The sequence below is a fragment of the Zalophus californianus genome, chromosome 4 (genome assembly GCF_009762305.2).
Source record: "Zalophus californianus isolate mZalCal1 chromosome 4, mZalCal1.pri.v2, whole genome shotgun sequence".
Lineage (NCBI taxonomy): Eukaryota > Metazoa > Chordata > Mammalia > Carnivora > Otariidae > Zalophus > Zalophus californianus.
Window position 1 is genome coordinate 62,367,675 of NC_045598.1, and position 25,693 is coordinate 62,393,367.

The following is a 25,693-nucleotide window of genomic DNA, read 5'->3' on the forward strand; positions in this document are numbered from 1 at the left end:
AGGTGTAGGGTTAGGTTGTGTATTTGAGACCTTTCCTGTTTCTTGAGAAAGGCTTGTATTGCTATATACTTTCCTCTCAGGACTGCCTTTGCTGTATCCCAAAGATTTTGAACATTTGTGTTTTCATTTTCATTGGTTTCCATGAATTTTTTTAATTCTTCTTTAATTTCCTGGTTGACCCATTCATTCTTTAGTAGGATGCTCTTTAGCCTCCATGTATTTGAGTTCTTTCTGACTTTCCTCTTGTGATTGAGTTCTAGTTTCAAAGCATTGTGGTCTGAAAATATGCAGGGAATAATCCCAATCTTTTGGTACCGGTTGAGACCTAGGATGTGATCAATTCTGGAGAATGTTCCATGGGCACTAGAGAAGAATGTGTATTCCGTTGCTTTGGGATGGAATGTCCTGAACATGTCTGTGAAGTCCATTTGGTCCAGTGTGTCATTTAAAGTCTTTATTTCTTTGTTGATCTTTTGCTTAGATGATCTGTCCATTTCAGTCAGGGGGGTGTTAAAGTCCCCCACTATTATTGTATTGTTGTCAATGTGTTTCTTCACTTTTGTTATGAATTGCCTTATATAATTGGCTGCTCCCATATTAGGGGCATAGATATTTACAATTGTTAGATCTTCTTGTTGGATAGACCCTTTAAGTAGGATATAGTGTCCTTCCTCATCTCTTATTACAGTCTTTGATTTAAAATCTAATTTGTCTGATATAAGGATTGCCACCCCACCTTTCTTTTGGTGTCCATTAGCATGGTCAATGGTTTTCCACCCCCTCACTTTCAATCCGGGGGTGTCTTCGGGTCTAAAATGAGTCTCTTGCAGACAGCTTATGGATGGGTCTTGTTTTTTAATCCAATCTGATAGCCTGTGTCTTTTGATTGGGGCATTTAGCACATTTACATTCGGGGTAACTATTGAAAGGTATGAATTTAGTGCCATTGTATTGCCTGTAAGGTGACTGTTACTGTATATTGTCTGTGTTCCTTTCTGATCTATGCTGCTTTTAGGCTCTCTTTTTGCTTAGAGGATCCCTTTCAATATTTCTTGGAGGGCTGGTTTCGTGTTTGTACATTCCTTTAGTTTTTGTTTGTTCTGGAAGCTTTTTATCTCTCCTTCTATTTTCAATGACAGCCTAGCTGGATATAGTATTCTTGACTGCATATTTTTCTCGTTTAGTGCTCTGAAGATATCTTGCCAGTCCTTTCTGGCCTGCCAGGTCTCTGTGGATAGGTCTGTTGCCAATCTAATATTTCTACCATTGTAGGTTACATATCTCTTCTCCCGAGCTGCTTTCAGGATTTTCTGTTTGTCTCTGAGACTCGTAAGTTTTACTATTAGATGTCGGGGTGTTGACCTATTATTATTGATTTTGAGAGGGGTTCTCTGTGCCTCCTGGATTTTGATGCCTGTTTCCTTCCCCACATTAGGGAAGTTCTCTGCTATTATTTGCTCCACTATACCTTCTGCCCCTCTCTCTCTTTCTTCTTCTTCTGGGATCCCAATTATTCTAATGTTGTTTCATCTTATTGTATCGCTTATCTCTCAAATTATGCCCTCGTGATCCTGTAGTTGTTTCTCTCTCTTTTTCTCAGCCTCTTTATTTTCCATCATTTGGTCTTCTATATCACTGTTTCTCTCTTCTCCCTCATTTATCCTAGCAGTTAGTGCCCCCATTTTTGATTGCACCTCATCAATAGCCTTTTTGATTTCTACTTGGTTAGATTTTAGTTCTTTTATTTCTCCAGAAAGAGTTTCTCTAATAACTTCCACGCTTTTTTCAAGCCCAGCTAGTATTTTTAAAGTCACGATTCTGAACTCTAGGTCCGACATCGTACTAATGTCCGTATTGAGTAGGTCCCTGGCTGACAGTACTATCTCTTGTTCTTTTTGCTGAGGTGATTTTTTTCATCTTGTCATTTTGTCCAGAGGAGAATAGATGAATGAGAGAACAAAATGCTAACAGGTTAACAACGTCCCCAGCAAATAGACTGTATACAAATCAGAAAAGACCTGAAACCAGGGGAAAAGAAAGGGAAAGAAAGAAAAAAGGAGAAAAAAAAAAGAAAAAAGATAAAAACAAAAACAGAACAATACAAAAAAAGCAGAATATGATCAAATATGATCAGGCTAGTGCATAGATCAGTGCCACACACTAGATTTTGGGCATATTTTGGTCTGTTAGAAAAAAGTGCCTCCTAAAATTTTAAAGGAAGAAAGACATAGATGTAAAAAATAAGGGTTGATACAATGAAGGGATGGAAGATGACTATAAAGATGAAAATTATAAAAGATTTTATAAAAGGAATTGATAAGTTGTTTGAAAAAAGAAAGAAGAAGATTTAAAAAAAAAAAGAAAGAAAAAAGAAAGAGAATGTGATCAGGCAGGAGACTAGAACAAAGCCATACACTAGTGATTTAGGGTATATTTTGATCTGTTAGAAGAAACCATATCTCAAAATTTTAAAGAGAGAACAACTTATATATATATATGCCAAAAATAAGGGTAACTACTATGAAGGGATAAAATATGACCTTAAAAATGAAAAATAAAAAGTTTTTTTTTTAAAAAGGGATTGATAAGATGTTGGTTGAAAAAGGGAAAAAGAAAAATTAAAAAAAAAACAGTTAAAAAAATTAACTTTGATGAACTAATGAATCATGGTAAAAAAAAAAAAGCCATGAATTCTATATGCAGTATTCCCCTAGTGCTGGAGTTCTCCCGTTCTCCTTGATCGGTAAACTTGGTCTTGGCTTGCTGGCTGTTCCTGCTGATCTTCTGGGGGAGGGGCCTGTTGCCGTGGTTTCTAAATGTCTTTGCCGGAGGCTGAATTGCCCCGCCCTTGTCGGTCGGGGCTAAGCAAGCTGCTCGGGTTTGCTCTCAGGAGCTTTTGTTCCCTGCAAGCTCTCGGTATAGCTTTGGAGGACCAGGGCGAAAATGGTGGCCTCCCAATCTCCACCCGGAGGAGCTGAGAACTCGGGGCCCCGCTCCTCAGTGAGCCCCCAGAGAAAAGCAGTCAGTCACTCCCATCTCCCTGGCCTCTGGCCGCACTCCGTGCTCTCCCTGCCTGTGACCGAGCGTTTCTATGTCTGGCACCCGACCCCGTGTGGAGTCTCCAAACCCAGCAGATCCCTGCGGTGCGTTCCCGTGCCGCTCCTCCCCGGGGAGAAAGGGGAGTCACCCCACCTCTGCCAGTTGTTGGGCTCCTCCTGCTGGAGGAGCAGTGGCCCAACTGGGCCGCGGATCACAGTTTATGGCAACCCCGAGCTGAGAGCCCACGCCTCAGCTCTGTCTCTGCAGCCGGCTTCCCCGCTCCGATACCTGGGAGCTCTGCTGCACTCAGGCACCCCCGGTCTTTCTGTGACCCCAAGGGTCCTGAGACCACACTGTCCCGGGAGGATTCCACCCCACGCTTAGCCACTGCAGCGACGTCCCTCAGCGGAGCCAACTTCTTAAAAGGTCCGATTTTGTGCTCCGCGGCTCTATCACTTGCCAGAAGCGGCCGACGGAGTCCCCCTCCCCCGCCGTCTATCCTCCCGAATATCGCCTCGGATTCACTTCTCCGCACGTCCTACCTTCCAGAAAGTGGTCACTTCTCTGTTCAGAGAGTTGCTGCCATTCTTTTCTTCGATCTCCTGTTGAGTTCGTAGGTGTTCAGAATGGTTTGATCCCTATTCAGCTGAATTCCTGAGACCAGATGAAATCTAGGTCTCCTACTCCATGTTGGAACATTCTTAACATTTAGTATGTTTTGTACCAAATTTTTTGTTCCTTTCACATGTACTTTTTGAATTAGGAAACATTTTGTGCTCAGATATTCTCTCTTTCTATCATATAAATGCTAAATTAGCAGTCTGAAAATACCCTGATACTTTAGCAAGCCTTATTAAAAAGAACATGATCATACAATTTCCAAAATCTTTTTGTAGTTTGATTTCTCTTAGTGCCATGTTCCAACAACACACTGGTATTTAAGGTTCCATGTTATAGATGGCAAAATGATTTGTTTATTCATCAGTTTACATAGCAGGTTGAAATGAACACATTATTTAAATGACATGGCATAAAATGATTTCTAGCCACTCCTTTTTATTTTTTTAATGGCCACCAAAACTAATTTAGGATCTGCCAAAAGAAAAGGAATACTTGCTTTTAAGCATGATTTCCTTCTCAGCTGATTTTATTTAAGATTTGTGGGGCCATATTGTTCTGTCTCAGGAAAATAGGAGCCCTCATAGAAGCCTGAAACAGTCCCCAAGAAAGGCCTAAAACCTGCAGTTTATTGAGGGCTTTCTGCATAGGAACTCAGTGTAGGGAAGCAGAATGAAAGATCTTCCATAGATCTACAGAAACTCATGGAGCAGCGTCTGCAGAGAAAAGCCACCAACCAGACATATAAAGTGCAGATCTATGACCCCAGTTTTGAAGGCTACAGTTGTTCAGTTGTGCAACATAAAACTGAAATGTTATCGGTTTTCAGCATTACCTAAAGAACAAGTAAAGTTAAGAGACCGTAGAAATACCATCCAAATTGCCAACTTCACAAACCTGGCTTAATGCTGGAATTTAGAATAAAAGAGGAAGGTGATAGTGACACAGTATGAGTCAAAAGAGCTGAAATCTCAGTGAAATTTCCCTTGGCTACTCTAAAAGGGTCTGCATTAGTAAGCCAAGAATTCAAGCTTTGTTAAGGACATCTCATGTAGGATTTGGAATGAACCTCCAGGGAAGGATTGAGAGCCACCCATGTACCAAGGACATTTACTCTGGCCTGGCTGTGGGGTTGGTGATGGGAAGAGGCCCCCACTACTATGATGCCCTTCACTGGCTTCTCAGAGAGGCTCAAATAAGCTGCCTGCTGGATAGAAGGGAGTGGTAAAGTTAAATCATCAAGGGCATGGAAAGTCCTCAGTCAAGAGAACCATCACTAATGGCTACTAGGCAGGGAGTGTTTCTGTGCATTAGGCCCTCTCAATCACAGGCACGATGCACATGCCGCCATTTCCAGCTGAGAAAGCTTCTGAGCAGTTAAACACTTTGTCCATGGTCATGTAGTAACAGGGTAACTTGGAATCGAAGCTTACCTGATACCTGGTTCTAAAGCTCATCCTAACAGCCACTGTGCTCTACTCCTGGTCTCTGTCATTTGCCATCCCTGGTGCCCTGGTGCTCAGAACTCATTCCATGAACCTGATACTTTGTAGCACAACCCAGACTTCTAGTGGAAGTCTTCATTTTTATTCTTCCTTTTCCTCTCCCAACCCCATGTCCTTTCAAAGACCTTATTAGAGCCTCAGTTTCTTATTGGCAAGGAGAAATGAGATGGAGAGAGTGAGTTGGAGTGAAGAGAAAAATATAACAACTTATCATAACAACAAAACTTTTGCTAACATACAGGAGCACTGAGTAAAAGAGGCAGATGTTTTTTAATCCCTTAATCATAAATTATGCTGGGACATCCTTTTTTCTTTGGGCTAAAAACATCTATGTGATTGGTTTTATTATAATGTTTCAATGTTTATCAGAAAATGGAAAATAATTATTATTGGCTTCTAATTTGTTTCTTTTTCAATAGATTTATGAATTGCATTCAGAAGGCACCCCACTTTTGTAATGTTGCCTTCTTGAATCCTATTAGAGAATTTTTAAATCTATCCTTAACTTTTTTCTATTCTCTCCTTGGATACCAATGCTTTCCTAACATCTTCCCTTCATTTTCTTTTCTGTACCCTACAGACACTATTGCAGCAGGACACATTCATCTGGCTGGAAAAATGTAGAGATTTCAAGGTTAATCTAACAATGAATCAAGTCTGGGCTCCCTTGAATTTACATGTAAAATGGAATGTCTTTTCTTGATAAGCTTCTCCTGCCCCTTTTAAAACACAGTGCTTTTTATTGCTGTTTTATTTTTTAAAGATTTTATTTATTTATTTGAGAGAGTGAGCGAGCACAAGTGAGGGTGAGGGGCAGAAGGAGAAGCAGACTCCCCGCAGAGCAGAGAGCCCAACTTGGGGCTCGATGCCAGGGCCCTAGGATCAGGACTTGAGTTGAAGGCAGACACTTAACCGACAGAGCCACCCAGGCACCCCAAAACACAGTGCTTTTTAATAGCAGAATATTAACATGTCCATGTTTGCAAGCCTTCAGTAGAAGGGCATTTTACTTCATTCACAAGATTATTTTCTCCACTTCCTCATTTCATAGATCTACTTATACAGTAGATATAAAGGACTGGGCAAGAAGAAATAAGGCATTTAAAAAAAAAAAGTGACTTCAAATAGTAAAATTGAAAATTGATTGCTTTTTAAAAATTTTAATTATGTAGAGTTAACATACAGTGTTATATTAGTTTCAGGTGTGTACAATATAGTGATTCACTAATTCTATGCTGATTCAGTGCTCATCATGATGAGTGCGCTCTTAATCCCCTTCACCTAGTGCACCCATCCCCCACCCACTTCCCCTCTGGTAACCATCAGTTTGTTCTCTGTTGTTTAGAGTCTGTTTTTTGGTTTGTTTCTTTTTTTCTTTGCTTTTTTCCCCCTAAATTTCACTTATGAGTGAAATCATATGGTATTTGTCTTTTTCTGACTTATTTCACTTAGCAGTATATTGTGTATGGAATATTACTAGGCCATAAAAAGAATGAAATCTTGCCATTTGCAATGATATGGATGGATGTAGGGAGTACACTCCTAAATGAAATAAGTATATATATGCCACTTCTTTATTCACTCATCTATTGATTGACACTTGGGCTGCTTCCATAATTTGGCTATTGTAAATAATGCTGAAACAAACAGGGATGCTTTTATCTTTTCAAATTAGTGTTTTCATATTCTTTGGGTAAATACCCAGTAGTGGAATTACTAGGTCATGTGGTAATTCTATTTTAAAATTTTTTGAGGAATCTCTATACTCTTTTCCGCAGTGGCTGTACCAGTTTGCATTCCCATCAGTAGTGCATGAGGGTTCCTGTTTCTCCACAGCCTCATCAACACATGTTTCTTGTGTTTTTGATTTTAGCCATTCTCACAGGTGAAAGGTGGCATCTCATTGTGGTTTTGATTTGCATTTCTCTGATGATGAGTGATATTGAGCATCTTTGCACGTCTGTTGGCCATCTGTATGTTTTCTTTAGAGAAATATCTGTTCATGTCTTCTGCCCATTTTTAAATTGGATTGTTTTGAGTTGTGTAAGTTCTTTTTATATTTTGGAGACTAACCCGTCATTGGATATGTCATTTGCATATATCTTCTCCCATTCAGTAGGTGGTCTTAGTTTTTTTTGTTTCCTTTGCTGTGCAGAAACTTTTTATTTTGACATAGTCCCAGTAGTTTATTTTTGCTTTTATTTCCCTTACCTCGGGAGACGTATCTAGAAAAATGTTGCTATGGCCAATGTTGGAGATATTACAGCCTTTGCTCTCTTCTAGCATTTTTATGGCTTTAGGTCTACATTTATTCCTTAACCCAGTTTGAGTTTATTTTGTGTATGGTGTAAGCCAGTTGTCCAGTTTTATTCTTCTGTTTGCAGCTGTTCAGTTTTTCCAGCACCATTTGTTGAAGAGACTGTCTTTTTCCCATTGCATATTATTTTCTCCTTTTTCAAAGATTAATTGACCATATAATTGTGGGTTTATTTCTGGGTTTTCTATTCTGTTGATCTGTGGTTCTATTTCTGTGGCAGTCCCATACTGCCTGGATTACTACAGCTTTATGATATATCTTAAATTCTGGAATTGTGATATCTCCAGCTTTGTTTTTCTTTTTCAAGATTGCTTTGGCTATTTGGGGTCTTTTGTGGTTCCACACAAATTTTGGCATTATTTGTTCTAGTTCTGTGAAAAAATCTCGGTATTTTGAAAGAGAGTGCATTAAATCTGTAGATTGCTTTCGGTAGTATGGACATTTTAACATTTGTTCTTCTAATCCATGAGCATGGAATATCTTTTCACTTGTTTTTTTCTTCTTCAGTATCTTTCATCAGTGCATTATAGTTTTCAGAGTGCAGGTCTTTCACCTCCTTGGCTAAGTCTTTTCCTAGATATTTTATTATTGTTGGTGTAATTGTAAATGGGATTGCTTTCTTAATTTCTCTTTCTGTTGCTTCATTATTAGTATATAAATATTTCACAGATGTCTTTACATTGATTTTTATCCTGAAACCTTACTAAAATTAATTAATCAATTCTAGAGTTTTTTGGTGGAGTCTTCAGGGCTTTCTGTACATACTATCATGTTGAGTGCAAATAGTGTGAGTTTTAATTCTTCCCTACCAGTTTGGATGTCTTTTATTTCTTTTTATTATCTGATTGCTGTGGCTAGGACTTCTAGTACTATGTTAAATAATAGTGGTGAGAGTAGACATCTCTGTCTTATTGTTGACCTTAGGGGAAATGCTCTCAGTTATTCAACACTGAGTATGATGTTGGCTGTGGGTTTTTCATAGATGACCTTTATTAGGTTGAGGTGTGTTCATTCTCTCTTACTTTACTGAGAGTTTTTTATCATGAATGGATTTTGTACTTCATCAAATGCTTTTTCTGCATCTATTGAAATGATCATATGGTTTTTGTCCTTTTATTCATACAATGTATCACATTGATTGACTTGTGAATATTGAATCACCATTGCATCCACTTGTTGTGATCAATGATTGTTTTAATATATTGTTGGATTCGGTTTGCTAATATTTTTTGAGGAATTTTGCACCTATGTTCTTCAGAGATATTGTAGTTCTCTCTTTCTGTAGTGTCTTTATCTGGTTTTGGTATCAGGGAAATCTTGGCTTCATAGAATGGATTAGGAAGTTTTCCTTCCTCTTCTGTTCTTTGGAATAGTTTGAGAAGAACAGGTTTTAACTCTTCTTTACATGTTTGGTAGAATTCACTGGTCAGGCTGTCTGGCTCTGGACTTCTGTTTGCTGGTAGTTTTGTAATTATTGATTCAATTTCATTGCTGGTAATTGGTCTGTTTACATTTACATGATATATGGAAAGTTACTTTGGAAAAGTAAATTATTCCTGCTATATCGGTAAGCTATTTCTTTTCATCTGTGATTTATTGAATTGTAGTCTTATAATCATATAGCTATATTTTAAAAACAAACATTTAAGGATAATATTTGCAAGAAACTGGAAAAAATGTCAAGACACCATTTCATATACCATGGTCTGCAATAATAATTTTAGTTCAATTTTGTCCCATCTTATGCCAACAAAGACTGATTTATAAAGCATGTTCCCCAGTCCAGAACCAGATAATACTGGAGATAATTATCGTGCCTGGTTAGAGTTTAAGAGCAATTTCCTGAGGCACCACTTGTAAAAGTGAAAGAACATACATTGGAATGAGTGTTCAGCTATACAGTAAAAGAAGAATACGGAATTGTTACACAGAGCCCGTTTTCCAATATTAGTTTAAATAATAACCGCATTATGCCTGGTGATTCCCCAGAATCTTTAATAGTGTAATTTTAGTGTATGGATTCACAAACTTTTTAAGCTTTGTAGGCAATGTGGAAAAATCTAATCATAGTCCAATTTCAAACACTTTAGAAATAGAATTAGTGCTTTGTCACCTAAAAGTAGGAGTTATTAAGATTTAAAGCAGAATTTAGATTTCTTTTGGAAGCTGTACTATATTTTTATTTTAAATAAGAATCATTAATTGTATTAGCATCTACTTAGATTTGGAACATTTTAAAAGAACACTGAAAACTGCAAGCATATTGTTTTTTATGTTTTCATTGAAAGAAACCCATTAAATTTTAAAGAAAAATTTTGTAGATTTAACATAATTCAATTAAAAAATAGATTCTTACACATTTGTTAAGGAAGAGCTGGATGTAAGAAAACCTTTAGCTTAAGATAAGCCAGTGATAGGTACACTTAATCTTGTCTTAGAAAACTATTATTAGTGTTCACATTTTTTAAAGGTTCTCTAAATTCATCCCTGCCTTTAAAATGATGAGATTTGCTTCTTCCAATGTTGGTAAAAACCAAATGAGAGGCTGAGCAAACCTTTGGTAAATTAAAACAAAGACCAACTAATTTAGGCCACTGTTTGGGTTTTAAAAATCCATCTCTTATCCATTTAGTTTTGACTTACTTTATATAAATTATCAGTTTCAGTTATTTGACAATGCACAGCTAGAGAAAAATGGAAAATTTTTAAAAGATAAATCTAGATATTAAAAAAAAACCTTAGATGAGAGAAGATTCTGTCAGCCTATTGTAGGTTTTAAAAACTAAAGCTTTTCTCCTTTTCTAGCTTAAAGAAATAAAAAAACAGGTTTTTTTATCTAAATCTTTATTAGAAGAAAAAAAACAGTTTTAAAATGATGAGTAACAACAAATTTCATTAAATATTAAACATTTTAGTTATCAAAGATATTTAGACAATATGTTCCTAATATTTCTGCACAGCAGAAGCACACTGATTATAGAGCTCAGACTGTCATGTGCTCATGTGAGTTTGTTTTTGGCATAAAAGAATATCTAAAGTCACATTTAAATAAATGTGGTCATAGATAAGCTGAGAACTTACTATTGATTCTCAAAGATTTCACAAATTATCATATCTGACTGACATTCCCTTGGGGTGAATACTTTAACACTGAGTAACAAACTGAATTCACTTTCTTTAAAGTTAGTAATACTAGTAAAATTACTTAAAATTGAATTAGAAATTATGTCCCTGTTTATATTAGCACAATAAAAGTTATTATAAATAAACTGATTATTTCATATCAAAAGTTAAAAAAGGAAATACACATAAAACCCTTCTTGATGATAATAAACAATCATTTAAAACAGAGTGATTCAGTACATGACACCTGTGAGCACCCTTTCCAGGGGTAAAGTTTCCCTTTGTAATTTCTCAAAGTGTCCCTTTCCAAACTGTGTAAAACACTGAGAAATGATCTACCATAAAAAAAGATTAGATTTTTAAACTTCTCACTTTTAGTAAAAAAAAAAAATCCTTTCACTTTTTTTTTCTTGCGTGTAGTACACATTCATGAATGTCCACTAGGCGCAAGGGAAATTGTTTATGCTGCAAAACATACTCTATATAGTGAGGATATCAAACATACTGAAATGACAAGTGGTTTCCAACCAGTGAGCTAAGAGGAAAACAAATTCAAGAAGACTTGTTTCAATCACTAAACATTGCAGGTTTTTTTTTTTTTTTAAACAATGTTTATAAACTTGCCCACAAAAGCTGGGTAATATTAAACAGCCAGTAAGGCACTTTGTCAGAGAGGACTAAGTAGTAAAGGCTGGATGATTGGCAATTTGTTTAATAGGAAACATTCTATACTCAAAGAGAGCAAAATCTGGAGCAGGCAGTCCTTTTACCAATTTATTGTCAAACAGGAGCAGGGAAAACTTGAAAATTTTCTTTCACTTTGTTGACCAATTTTCCCTGCAGAAATCTTTTAGTTGTAATTTAAAAAATATATTAGGAGCTATCGATTTAAATAACGTTTCATTTTCCAATGTAATATTTAAAAGAATATGAACATATTCACTAGTGTTTTCAAAACATCCAAGCCACTATATTTAAAAATGAATTACAAAACAAAAGATCTTAGTATAAAAATGTACCATGTTATTAACAATTCCCTTGCAACTTCTGATGGCTTCACATATTACAGTATAAGCTTTGGTATTAAACATGCAAATAAAAGCCAACAAGGTGGTGAATACAGTGTTCCAAACACAAAGCACTTATGAAACTAGTATTGTGCAGAAACAGCAGATGAAGATTAGGTAACACCGCTGCAGGATGACCACAGTTTGCACTTCTAATGCTTCTTAGTTTGCATACTTGGCTCGTTCAGAATCTTCAGTAGAGACTGACTCATGTAATAGGGCCTTTCAGCAGAACCATCGTTTCTTTCTATATCTTCCACTAGGAGGAAGAATGGCACAGAGTAAATATCAAAGCAAAACTGTAAGAGAAGTAACGTCGCCATCTGCTGCACACTTGCTTTACAGCAGTTCAAAACTTTTTATTTTTTTAAATAGCATAGTTTGGCATCATTATTGTAAACATACCTATGAGAAAACAAGCAGCCCTTGTTATTATGTTAGTAAAATATTACCCCATTCTGTCTACCAGGTCATATTCTGCTAATAGTGCATGCCTCTCAGGTGCATGACTGAGAAAATAACTTTTACCTTCTTTTGGATAGGAAACTTACCAAAAAACAAAAAACAAAAACAAAAAACAAACACCAAAAAACCTCATCCAGAATTTCCAAATTCACCTTCAAATTCCTGAAAAGTAGTATGTACTCAATTCACTTTATAAATTATTGTATTTGTTCAAAATTGCTTTTGTTTTGCCATCAACAATTTAGGTAGCATAGTTTTAAAAAATAAGATTTGTAAAATTTTAATGTATTTCAAAAGGCCTTAAACTGCAAGTTTTGAAAAGTATTGTTTTGCAGTTAATTGCTTTGTAAGATAATAGCTTCTATTTTTTTTCCCTCTAAAACAATGCTCATTTTTACTCTCTTTTACACAAAGAAGAAACTAGTGGGGAAAACTTTTTCTGACTAGAACTAAGTCCATAATATAGTTCAAACTTATATAGAGATTCTTCCTCTAAGTGGTATTTAAAAATATTGAACCAAATAGTATTTCTTTTCCTATGATTTTGTATCCATGGGTTATATCCTTAAAATATAGCCAACTATAGAATGTGCCTCCATATAGTTCAGGGAACACTTTTACTCTAGTGAATTTTTTGGTCTGATCAGCAGATATAATGTTAAACATGTAATACATGGGCCCCATCTAGTCTAAGAATCTAAAATACAGAAGTTATTATTAGAAGTCTCCAAATTAATCTTTGTCTTAATTTTCTAACTTCTGGAACAGCCAAGAATATAAGAATATAGGCAACCAGTTCCTTGTGTGTTGATTTATATTTTATTCAAGTGATTTTCCAACTTTTATGTGTATCAGAATCAACTAGAGAACTTTATAATAATTCACAAGCTGCCCCACACCCAAACACAACATATCAGAATCTCTTAGGGAAGGGCATGGGCATCTATTAGAAGTTATCAGAGTGATTCTGATGTCGACAAAAAAAAAAAAATTAGAACTGTGTTGTTTCATCATTATGTATCATCATTCAACTACTCCTGAAGGAGATGTATTCCCCAAGATTTTTTAACACTTTTAACAGAGAGGTAACTGGGGCACCTGGGTGGCTCAGATGGTTAAGCCTCCCACTCTCGATTTCAGCTCATGTTATGATCTCGGGGTCGTGAGATCCAGCCCTGCAATCGACTCTGCACTGGGCGTGGAACCTGTTTAAAATTCTCTCCCTCTCCCCACTTTCCTGCTGCTCATGTGTGCACATGTGCACTTGCACACACACACTCTCTCTCTCTCAAAAAAGAGAGGTTTTACTATTTACTAGATCTTGGTTGTGACCTCTGTATTGTTGGATAATAATAACCATCCAGAAAGATAATCACTCTTCTCTGAATTATACTTCAAGGAGAATAAGAGTGAAGAAGGCCCTTTGCCACAATGTAAAGCCAAGTGACACTTTTGACTATAACAATCTCAAGAAAATAAGCCAAGAACAAGACGGTGGCCATTATTATAAAGACCACTATTTTGAAAATCTTCCTTATTCATTGGTTTCTTGCTATTAAGCTGTCACAGAGTCAATCTAAATCTAGGTTCCCATACTTCAGGATTACATAAGTTAGTTTTTATATTAATTTGTGACACGATGATACATTTCTGACTCTCTTCTTAAATACATGGATCATATTTAGATCACATTTAGACCACAGTCTTAGATCAACACATTTCTTTGTGTCAATACATAAATAATCCTTATACACAAGCTTAGTGTAAATGCCCAAAGGCTACTACTTGATTCAATGTTCCTTTTGGGGTAATTTTTACACTGTTAGCCAAATCATACACATGTGCACACAAGGGATGGACAGGCAAAGTACTTGAGTGTCTGATTCATGCTTTGTTCCACCATGCAAAAGACTAAGGCATGGCTGCCAGCAACCAGCTTGTTGTTCTGGCCAGCAAGGATGGAGTATAAAAATAACTTTCCTGCTAAACTCTCAAGAGAGAGATTTCCTATCGTGCAGTGCACCCCTGTAAAGGTACCAAACAAGGTACCAATGGAGTGCTAGTAGTATATTTCCTTAGGGAAAAATCTGAAGTGTCTTACTCATCTTTTCTCTTTCCTCACTTAAGTTGAGCTAAAACTAAACCTTTTGTAGAATGAAGTCAAACAATCTCTTTAATCTAGAAAAACAGGTATGCTTGTGAAAGATAGAATCACTCGTCTGAAACCGATCCATTCCAATTTTCTGTATGGTGGGAATAGGAAAATAGGAATTTGTCTCCATCTGGGTTAGAGACAAAAGGCATGAGTTATGTAGCCATTTCAGTTTTGTTCAGCATATTTTCACGGTGGCTAGATGTTCACAGTATTGGAAATGACATCCCAAAACTCAGATTCAACTTTACTATGAGTATAATTTCACTAAAAACAAAGTGGGCTCTGGGGTTATGAGGTTCCCCAGTGATTTTTACCTAGCAGTGTTCTCTATGGAACTTGTATAACATTAACATCTCTGTTGTATTGAATCACACACTGAAATATACTTCCTAGGGAAACATTTATACGAGTTTAATCACAGTTGAGAAAGCCGCCCACTAGTTGGAGCAGCTATATAACCATAGCACCATATTTACAAATTTAGTACCGTATGCTGGTTAACTATGTCAGTCTTTTTTATGGCTAATTGACTATACGTTTATAGTGCTTTCAAAAATTGTCTGAATATCCTTTACAAATATACATTTATAAAAAGAAAGGCGATCAAAGTGCTGCAACGGGAAACAGCACTCTGAATTATAAAAGTCTCATTTAAAACACTTTTGGCTATAGGCTTTAAATATATGTTTGACATTTACACCTTGCTTTTTCAGCTGAGACAACAGTCTATAAAGTACCCTAGTTCACAGTGGCTACTGTCACCAAATGCCTGTCACCTCAAGTGGTACCAGGTTCTGGCTTTTTAGGAGTAAGCACAGAAATTTCACATTACTCAAAAGAATCATTTTCAAGTCACAAATGATCTAGTTTACAAAAGTTCTATTTAAAAATGAATGTCACTGTTTGGAGCTTTTCTACTCTTTCTGCTTCAGGGGAACTAGTTGCATCTTGTTCAGAGTTCCATGCAGGGTAGGGGCTATGAAGTAGGGTTTTTCTCTGGATCCATCATTTCTTTCCAGATCTTCACCTGTATATGCAGCAGCCAAAGCAGGCAAAACAGCAAGCGACAGCAGAATTAAGTGTATTTTTATAAATTGGAGAGTCAAACAGGGAAAAATCAGAGAAATTAGCGTTAGAAAGTCAAATATAAGACAATCCGTACCGTTAAGTTGCTGATGCTGGACAAAGTAAGAAACTTCAACCTCTGCCAGGAAGCACTGAAACTTCCTAAATCCCACCAATGCCCAAAGAGGTTTATTTTGATAGTTTAAAGGTTAATAAGATCTTTCATATCCTTTCAAAAGTATTATCTCTAAATCTGTGACTGTTCATTTAAGAAAGGTAAAATGCCTCATCTTCTGAGATGAAGCCGAATAAAAAGTCTGTGGTAAATGTAGAACAATAATTGAATTTCAGAGTTCAAAGTCACTTTTAATGGTAGTCCACATCCATAACATTACAGATGAAGAAACGGAGACCCAGGTATGTGAAATGATTCTCCTAAAGTCAAAAGCTCTGGAGGAATCAGAATGAGGTGAGGACCCAGCCTCTTGACACCTAGTTCGGTTCTTGTCCTACTTAACTATAAGTTATCCTGTCTTAAATTTCCTCAGATTGCATTAGAAAACTAGTGGCAGGGTTTTCTGACTTCGTGTAACACATGAATTTACCTTCCTGCTTTGCCTAGGCTAATAATAAAATGATGGAATGTTCACTGAGCATACACCTATCAGGTGATTCAGGGAAAGCACCAGAATGATGCTGAGGAGCAAAAAGTTGGCACGGAATTAAGCTTCCTAAAGATAGAATTCGCAGCAGATAATATCTATCAATAAATATACAAGTACAGCTTGACTCTATGTTTCCACTAGTGTATTAGAAAAGATTTTGTTATTCATAGCCTTTATTATGACAAAGGATAAGAAATATTATATAAAACCATATAGGATAATCATAGATTTATGGAATAAATCTAAATTATTTTTCATCCTTTTTTGGGAATGGTTGAATCATTGATCTAGATTTTTACATTAGACCTCACAATGACCTTCCTCAGATAAAATGAAAAGCTAAGGAGGGAATATGATGGACACTGAACTTTTTTTTCTTTTTTCCTTAACCATATTTCTATACCATATACAGTATATTTATATTGTTAGGAAGCATGGTATGGATCACACTAATAATCATCTACAACACTACTTTTTTCTCATACTGGGACCAGAATTCTCATTGCTTTGTAATATTAAAAAGATGCCATGTTTTTATAAATGCAGTGTTTGCAAATGGTTTGCATTTTTAAAAACAGCAGTTGTCTGGCAGCCAAGAGAATAGGTATAAAAAGATATGTATGTATAAAGGTATAGTTCCACACAATCAGAATTTGGCTTACGGCACCATTTAAGAAGAATGTCTTCCAAAGTAAGATGTTGCCCATAGTAAAAGTTGGGGAGGGAGGAGAAATATAATTTGGTATCCCTTGTTCTTTATTCTCAAAGACCAGAGTCTCCAGAAGGAAACTATTCATGTTCAACACACAGTGTATTGAATAAAGCTGAAATTACACCTGGTTTTCAAGAAGTTGGCAATTATTAATATAAAAGGGTAGAAAACATTTCTTACTGCTCAAATTTAAAATCCACTGTCAAATTTAAAATCCGTAAGACTTTTTCCAAAGCTTCCAAAGACTGGAAGCTAGTAGCTTCTATGCATTTCCTGAGATACATTTTGAGAAACATTTTCAGTTATAAGAACGGGGAAGATCCTAAAGGAATCTCCCACTATTTCTATGATTAGCATCTGAGATGAAAAAAAGAGGTCTTTGAACATTTGAGACCTCCGTCTCAGGCACTACCATATTTCTGTGTTCCTTTCTCCATCTCCAACCTGAGCCAAATTTTGTTCATGTGGCATTTTGTAGATGGCTTCTCCTAATAAACCACTGACAGTGGCATTAGAAGATGATTAAACACTTCTGTTCCATTTATAGCCAGAGAGAGAACTAACTAGTATGCACAGTTCTCCTGATTTCTGAATTGTCCAGTTATTGAAAATAATTTTTAAATGTTTAGAAAAAAAAAAGTCAAACCACTTTCTACCTTTGAATATTTCTCCCTATAAGTATTATATCCTCTCCTGACCCCAGTGTAAAGTTGGTGTTGTTAGTTATGCCAAAAAATAAACTGTTAATTTTATACAAGTGAATCACTCAGTAGTGCCCTGTCATAGAATGTTTTCTCTGCTTCTCTTAAGAGCAATGTGCCAGAGAAATAATCACCCAGAGGGTACAGCTGGAGGGCTAACAATTTGTTCTTTCATCTGCTGAGCCTGCTTTCCCTAGGCTGAAGGTAAGGGACAGGTCAAGCTCCTAGGGCATTAGGTTCTCCAAGGCTTTTAAGATGAGATACTAATAGAAAACCTATCTATTATGAGTTACACATGCCACACAGAGGCACAGCAAATACGTCAGTGATGAAAGCTCTTAAGAAGTATTTTAACTCTAAGCGTCAGAATCGATTGAGCTGTTTCCTAGACATTCTCCTCCATGAATCAACTGTGAATTGGCCCTATGTGTCTTGGAAACCATTGCTAGCTTGGCTTTATCAGAATTATAAAGTCTCTCCTCAAAGAGTTCCTGAAGTCCAATCTCAAAGCCCAGTTATGTCCTCAGTGCTGTTAATGATTAGATTCCGTTGTGCTTTATTATTAAAATTTGAAAATACTAAGATGTGAAAAAACAGTTGCATGCTAACACCATGCCACGGAGCCTGAGGTTCATTTCAGTAGCTGACTCTGCGGTGCTTTGCAAACTCCATTCTCTCAGCTGTTAAGGTTTTAAAGAGCATCTACTAAGCAGAGTCTCTTTCCAAATCAACACTATTTGGTAGTTGCAGCCAGGCCATAGCAAATCCACAAGCCAGCTAAGGACATCGGTCTTAACCTTCTTATCTTTCAGTTACTCTCCAAAGGGGGAAAACACATATACTGAAAACTTACAGAAGCAGATGAAAATTGTATCAATACACATTGCATAGACGCTGAAGAACCCATGTGCAACTAGGTAAGATCCAATAATGACTGTCTGTAAATGAGTAAAGAACAAAATGAAGATGTCATTAACTTGTCCAGAAGAACAATAATGCAGCTTTAAATGAAAGTCATGATGAGAAATGCTGAAGTACCCTATATTAGAAAAGATTTCAATATAGAGACCAAAAAAGTACAATGTTAACACTTTTGGGTGATTTGTACTGGGATCTAAATGTATTATATTGTCTGCCAATTTTCTTACCACTATCCCCAATGCCTACCAAAAATATCCCAGATTTAGGATCCTGTAGATTGAGGCAGGAAAGCACGGGAGTTAAGAGCACACACTGCCTAGGGTTGAATCACATGTCAGGCACTCACTCAACAAGTTACTTAACTTCACTGTGTCTCCTGCCTCCTATAAAAAATTACCGGTGGGCAAGGAGAAAATGTGAATAATAGTATTTATGACATATGGATTGAATGAGTTAATTAATTGCTATAGATACTGCAGGGCTCCTACCAGGTTCTCTCCAGCTGCTACATCTATCATCCAATTGTTAGGAATGTAGGCTGCTGACAACTGAGTGGCTTCACTCACTAGGAATTGCCCTTTTTGCATGGACTGCCTCACCCAAGGTTACACCAGCATCCAGGGGGCAACCCCTGGCCAACGGCTGCCTGATGCAGCATACAGAGGCTTAATTCTTCCTTCAGAACTTCCTGTCAATATGTCTGAGGCCTCCACTATAACTGCAGCTTTTTCTTTTGCCCATGCCTGCCCTCCTCACTTCCTTGTTACAAGGGTATTCTGGGAGAACACTTCCAAATAACCTTCCGCATACAATCCTGTCTCAGAGGTTGTTTCTAAGGAATCCAATCTAAAGCAGAATAAGGCTTGGCACAAAGTAGGACCAATAATGTTAGCTATTATTATTTTTCTTATTCCTTTTATTTTGTCATCTCTGATTAATAAATTAGAGTCAATATTACCTACCCAGTTGCTATGAATGAATTTTATCCTCTCAAAATGCATATATTGAAACCTAATCCCCAATGTGACGATATCTGGAGGTGAGGTTTGGGGGAGGTAATTAGGTCATGAGGGTGCAGCCCTCATGAATGGGATTAATACCCTTAAAAGAGGAGACAGGAGAGATGATGATCTCTCTCTCCACCATGTTAGGATACAGTGAGAAGGGGTCCCTTTGCAAACCAGGAAGAGAGCTCTCACCAGAAACTGAATCTGTGGGCACCTTGTTTTGGACTTCTCAGCCTTCAGAAATGTGAGGAATAAATTCTTGTTTAAGCCACCCAATCTATGATATTTTTGTCATAGAAGCCTGAACTGACTAAAACACCAACTCTTACCAGCAAAGGTACCCAGTAGTAATTTAAAGATGTTGGTCCTTCTATCATCACTGGCAATCTGTGGGTGAAGAGTAAGAAGGCCAGCACACCTACATTGGAAAGGCAGAACATGTATATTATGTATTTGCAAAGGAATATAGTTTTTTGTAGCAAAGAAGTTTTTCCAAGTACCTTCTAAACTTATTATGTTTACTATTACTTACCTATACATCCAGCAACTAGAATTTTCCCCAGGATTAGTACAAAGTCTGTAACTTTATCCATAACTGCAACTCTGAGAATCAGAAAAAAAAAGTATAATTTTGTGTTTAAATTACATTTGTCACTTGAAATTTACGAGAGTAAATAATTTATGAGCTCACTTTGATGTGTCTTCACTGGAAATTTTATTTGGCCTTTGTTAAATGCAAGAAATGAAGGTAGACCCCAGGAATGAAGTTCTGATTTATTTTTGATGAAGTAAACAGAAGATGGCATTGTGGGGCTATCAGGCACTATTAGTTATGTCAGCCTCTGTTTCAAAGCCTAAGACACCCTGAATTTCGAGAGATTTCATTTTTTCCCCTGCTTTTGCTCACTCAGACTCTCAATTTGTGTAGGGGGAAGTGGTCAGAAACATGATGTTTTTGTGGAGAATTTCTTGAGCAGAAGGAATAATAAAAATCAATAAAATGCCAGTTAGTGTGAAGATGTAGATGGATGATGGAAGCAACATTCTAAGATACAAAAAGAAATAGTGTGAGAGAGAAGATTTAAATCTATCCAATTGAAAGATAATATTCATGTCTAATAAGACCACCATCAATTTAAATCACAACATGTGAAGTCTGTGATGCTCAAATTTCACCAAATTGTCTTTTGCAAATTCAACCTGATTACTTACTTTAAAACATTTCTCATCAGCAGATTGAAAGCATCTCTTGCTGACCTGCAGAAGTTTTTGCCATATATTGCAATCTGAGGAAAACAGATGTCATTATTCTGGAGTCAGTAACATACCCTAACAAGACCAACAGACAATCCAATGACAGGAAAATTAATTAATTCTCTTATCACCCAGACAGCTACTATCATTCCTCTTTCCAGCATTTGGGTATGTGGGAGACCTGGGAACTGTTTAGCTTCAACTCTGCACAGCTGTCAGGGACTCTGGTGTGCTTCAGATGCTATATGCCTATAAACTCCATGGGAATTCACACAGAAGTAGATCTTTTTCTCAAATCCCGGGATATGGCTTCTGTCTTTGAAGTGTTTTGGCTAGGATCTGCTGTGAATGGGATAAATGTTGCAGCATTCGCATTAAAAATTATTCTAGGGAACCCAACACTTTTCGAAATATTGATTTACTGATTAAAATGTTCAATATAGTATTCTCACTGGAGGTAAATTAATGACTATTTGAATCACCCTGCAGACTCTGTGTCATGGGGAAGACAAGCAAGTATCATAAAGTTGTAGTTACTAAATTTTAGAAGAATTATGTTTTTGGAATCCCTATTTTTAAAAAATCTCCAAATTCCCCCATAGAAAATAAGTAACACATTCAGGTAGGCCTTGTCGATTCCCACACATTTCAACATAAGATTTATAAAAAGAAATAGACCATTCCCTAGAAATATGTAAATCCCATAATTAGATTTTTTTTTCAGAGTGAAATATAGAATCTCTCCTTGCACTAAACTATGTCAGAGACACACAAAATCTTTTCAATCTAACATATTTAAAAATTTCTAAGGTAAATAATATTTTCTCTCTTTAAAAAGATATTAACAGTAATAACTACAGTTAAGATATTATCTCAACTAGGATAGCATAGCTCTGAATCAGGTATGGGATTCACAAATCCTCATATGAACATGGTGGTAAATTCAACTGTATGATGTAAAAAGTGTTAGAGACGGAAATGTACACATGGGGTTTGGGTTTGCAAAGAAGAAATTTAGTAAACAAAGAATAATCTACTTACCATAACATAGGCATTTCTGTTAAAAAACTTTACCATTTTTTCCAAACACCAGAAACAGCATTTCAGGCAGCATTGTAGAAATTTAGAAATGTTGTTCTGGGCCTCTATGAAAATGTAATATTAAAATCTATTAATGATTTGTAACTAAACTCTATGATCAAAAAAATAAAAATTTAAAAAAAGGCTTTTAATTTTTTAAAATTTTGGTAAAATATAGTTACCGTTTTAACCATTTTAAGTGTACAATTCAATTATGTACAATACTGTACAATTCAATTCAATCCATTAAGCGCATTCATAGTATTGTACAACCATTATTACTATCCATTTCTAGAACTTTTCATCATCTCAAATAGAAACTCTGTACCTATTAAAAAATAACTTCTCATCCTACCCTTCCCCAAGCTCCTGGTAACTTCTATTGTAGTTTGTATGAATTTGCCTCTTCTGGACACCTCATATAAGTGGAATGATACACTATTTATACTTTTGTGTCTTGCTTATTTCACTTAACAAAGTTTTCAAGGTTCATCATTTCATTCCTTTTTAGAGCTGAAAAACATTCCATTGCATGTATATATCGCATTTTGTTTATCCTTTTATCTGTTTGTGGAAATTTGGGTTGTTTCTACCTTTTAGCTACTGTGATTAATGCTAATATGAATACTTGTATGCAAGTATCTGAGTCCCTGTTTCAATTCTTTTGAGTATATATGTATAGAAGTGAATTTGCTGGATCATATGGCAATCCTATTTTTAACTTTCTGAAGAATCACCATAATGGCTATACATTTTACATTCCCACCAACAATACACAAAGGTTCCCAGTTTATCCTCATCCTACAATACTTGTTCTTTTTCATTTTTTAAAATAGTAGCCATTCTAATGGATGTGAAGTGGTAACCTTATTACGATTTTGATTTGCATTTCCTTAATGAATAATATTGAGCATCTTTCCATGTGCTTATTCCCCACTTGTGTATCTTCTTTGGAGCAATGTATATGCCAGTCCTTTGTAGAAGGGACCAAGGTGGTGACATAGGAGGCCCCTGAACTTCCCTCCTTCCACAGATGCACCTAAAGTACAGCTATACATGGAGCAATTTCCTCTGCAAAAAACCAGAAACTAGCTGAATGACTCCTACCACATCAGGCAACTAAAAAAATAACCACAGTGAAATGGGTAGGAAAGGATGAGACAAACGTATTGTAAACCCCATTTCTGGCACAGAACCATACTGTAAGGAAGATAAGCCCAACTCTCAGCCTCTTCGTGAGGAGTAAAGCATTTGGACAGTACATACAGGATTCCAACTTTTAAGGCTCCCATCTAAGGGACAGGCCTGCAAAATTCCTAGCTGTGAAAGCCAGTGGAGCTTATAACCACAAGTCCCACAGCACTACAGAAAACAAAGCTAGTTCTTTACATGCTAGCACTCACTGTGGCTGTCCTCTCTTAGCACAGAGGAAGTAGAAAAAAAAAATGTTCATTTTCCAGTCTTTTCCTGGAAGGGGATGGACTACATACTTTACAAACCACTGCCTGAGGTCTGGCTTATGATTTGCACACATCTAAGTGCTAGCTGTAATCCTTCATGGAGTTGTCCAGGGGAGCTAGTGGGCACTTCTACTACTTTCTCCCTCGAGCTAACTCCAATTATATAATTAGGCCACCAACATCTCTTTGGAAGGAGATTTTACACATAACAACTGCCCTAGTTTTTGCAGCTGCTGCCCAAAGAATGGTCCACACCTTCCCTGGCTCTGATAGCCAATGGGGGTTGCATTGAAAAGTCCCACAGGACTATAACAAACAAATAAGCAGTTTTTAAATGGTGCAGGAACACCCTCCTCCAATCCCAAGCATGGATATACACCTTGGCTCAATGCAGAAGGAATAGGCAAATATCCACTTTCCAGTTTCTCTGTGAAAGAGGCTTAACTGCATACTTGCCCACATGCTGCCTGAGGGTCTGGCTTCTAATCAGCTTGCATATAGGTTCTGACGGTGATCCTTCTCTTTGGAGCACTGATAGATCTTGGCACATATTCAACTGTTGGGGACCATTAAGAATAATGCGGCTAGGACCATCACAAATGCTTGAGAGACCTAGAAGCTTGAGCTGGGCTGATTGATGAAATTCATCTCCTGTATGAGACCAGTCTGTCAAGACTGGGAGAAGTGAGTGTTTTATCTAATACAACAAACCCACCATAGAGAGTCAAAAAAATGAAGAGGGGAATATGTTCCAAGCAAAAAAACAAGATAAATCTCCAGAAACTGATATTTCAGAAGTAAGTGGTTTACCTGATAGAGTTTGAAATAATGGCCATAAAGATGCTCATCAAGATCAGGGGAACAATGAATGAACATTGAGAATTTTAACAAAGGGACAGAAAATATAAAAAAGCATCAAACAGAATTTATAGAACCAAAGAATACAATAACGGACTTAAAAAATTCAACAGAGGGTTTTAATAGCAGACCAGATCAAGCAGAGGAAGGGATCAACAAACCCAAAGACAGGGCAGTGGAATTCATCCAATCAGAGGAGCAAAAGGAAAAAAGCATGGAAAGAGTGATGGATTTACTGGACACCATCAGGCAGACCAAAATGGAGGTCCCAGCAGGAGAAAAGAGAGAGAAAGGGGCAAAAAGTTCAATTGAAGAAATAATGGCTGAAGACTTCCCTAATCTGGAGAAACAAACAGACATTCAGATCTAGAAAGTCTAAACAACCCCAAAAAAGATTAATCTAAAGAGACCTACACTGAAACACATACAATTAAATTTTCAAAAGTTGAAAGGCAGTTAAAGGCAGAAGAAAGGTGACTTTTACCTTTTTCAGGGTAAAAAAAAGTCACAGAAAAGTGACTTTTTCAGCAGATATTTTGTAGGCCAGAATAGAGTGGAATGATATATTCAAAGTGATGAAAGAAAAAAAACTGCCAAGCAAAATCTCTATGGGACAAAGTTGTCCTTCAGAATTGAAGGATAAAGTTTTCCAGACATAAAGCTGAAGAGTTCATCCTCACTAGACAGCCTTACAAGAAATGTTAAAGGGAGTTTTTAAAGCTGAAACAAAAGGATGCTAATTAGTAACATGAAAATACGTGGAAGTATAAAATTCACTGGTAAAAGGTAAATATATAGTTAAATTCAGAATACTCTAAAACTAATGGTAGTAGGTAAATTACAATTCTAGTATAAAGATTAAAATACAAAGTGTTAAAGATAACTATAACTACAATAAGTTGTTAATGGATACACAGTGTAAAAAGATGTAAATTGTCATCAAAAATTCAGCATAAATGTGGGGAAAGTGTAAAAATGTAGAGCTTTTGTACACATTTGAAATTAAGTTATCAGCTTAAAATAGATTGATATAAGATATTTTATGTAAGATATAAAACAGCCAGAAAATAATTAACAAAATGGCAATAGTAAACCCATAACTATCTATAATATAAATGAACTAAATTCTCCAATCAAAAGACACAGAGTGGCTGAGTGTATTAAAAAAAAAAAAAACTCAACTATAAACTATCTATAAGTCTCACTTCACCTGTAATAACACGTATAGAATGAAAATGAAGGACTGGAAAAAGATTTTTCATGCAAATGGAAACCAAAATAGGAAGAGTTATACTTATATCAGACAAGACAGACTTTAAGCCAAAAACTGTAACACAAAGGTCATTATACTGTGATAAAGGGGTCTATTCATCAAAATAATATAAAAATTATAAATATTTATGTACCCAACATTGGAACACCTAAATATACAAAACAAATATAAACAGATATGAAGGGAGAAATATATAGTAATATAATAATAGTAGAGGATTTTAATACCCCACTTTCAACAATAGATCATTCAGACAGAAGATCAAAAAGGAAGTACCGGACTTAAATTATACATTGACCTGACAGATTAGACATTTACAATACAGTCCTTCCAAACACAGCAGAATACACATTCTTCTCAAGTGCATATGGAATATTTTCCAGGATAGATCATATGCTAGATCACAAA

At 36.3% G+C, this 25,693-nt stretch overlaps 1 protein-coding gene across 10 annotated transcripts in view; it reads right to left on the reverse strand.

The window, feature by feature from the left end:
• Positions 1–10,315: 10,315 nt before the first annotated feature.
• The window catches only part of SLC44A5 (solute carrier family 44 member 5), a 360,746-nt gene continuing 345,368 nt past the window's right edge, over positions 10,316–25,693 (reverse strand). For 9 of the 10 annotated variants that reach the window (XM_027609612.2, XM_027609801.2, XM_027609707.2 and 6 more), the window contains 6 exons: positions 21,656–21,759; positions 20,573–20,646; positions 19,893–19,963; positions 19,690–19,778; positions 18,286–18,370; positions 13,316–15,316 (listed from right to left, as the gene is read on the reverse strand). In XM_027609612.2, the coding sequence (XP_027465413.1) occupies positions 15,204–15,316; positions 18,286–18,370; positions 19,690–19,778; positions 19,893–19,963; positions 20,573–20,646; positions 21,656–21,759 (536 nt within the window). In that variant the 3' untranslated portion in view covers positions 13,316–15,203. Of the gene's footprint in view, positions 11,929–13,315; positions 15,317–18,285; positions 18,371–19,689; positions 19,779–19,892; positions 19,964–20,572; positions 20,647–21,655; positions 21,760–25,693 lie in introns of those variants that run through there. The other variant, XM_027609451.2, reaches the window with a different exon arrangement.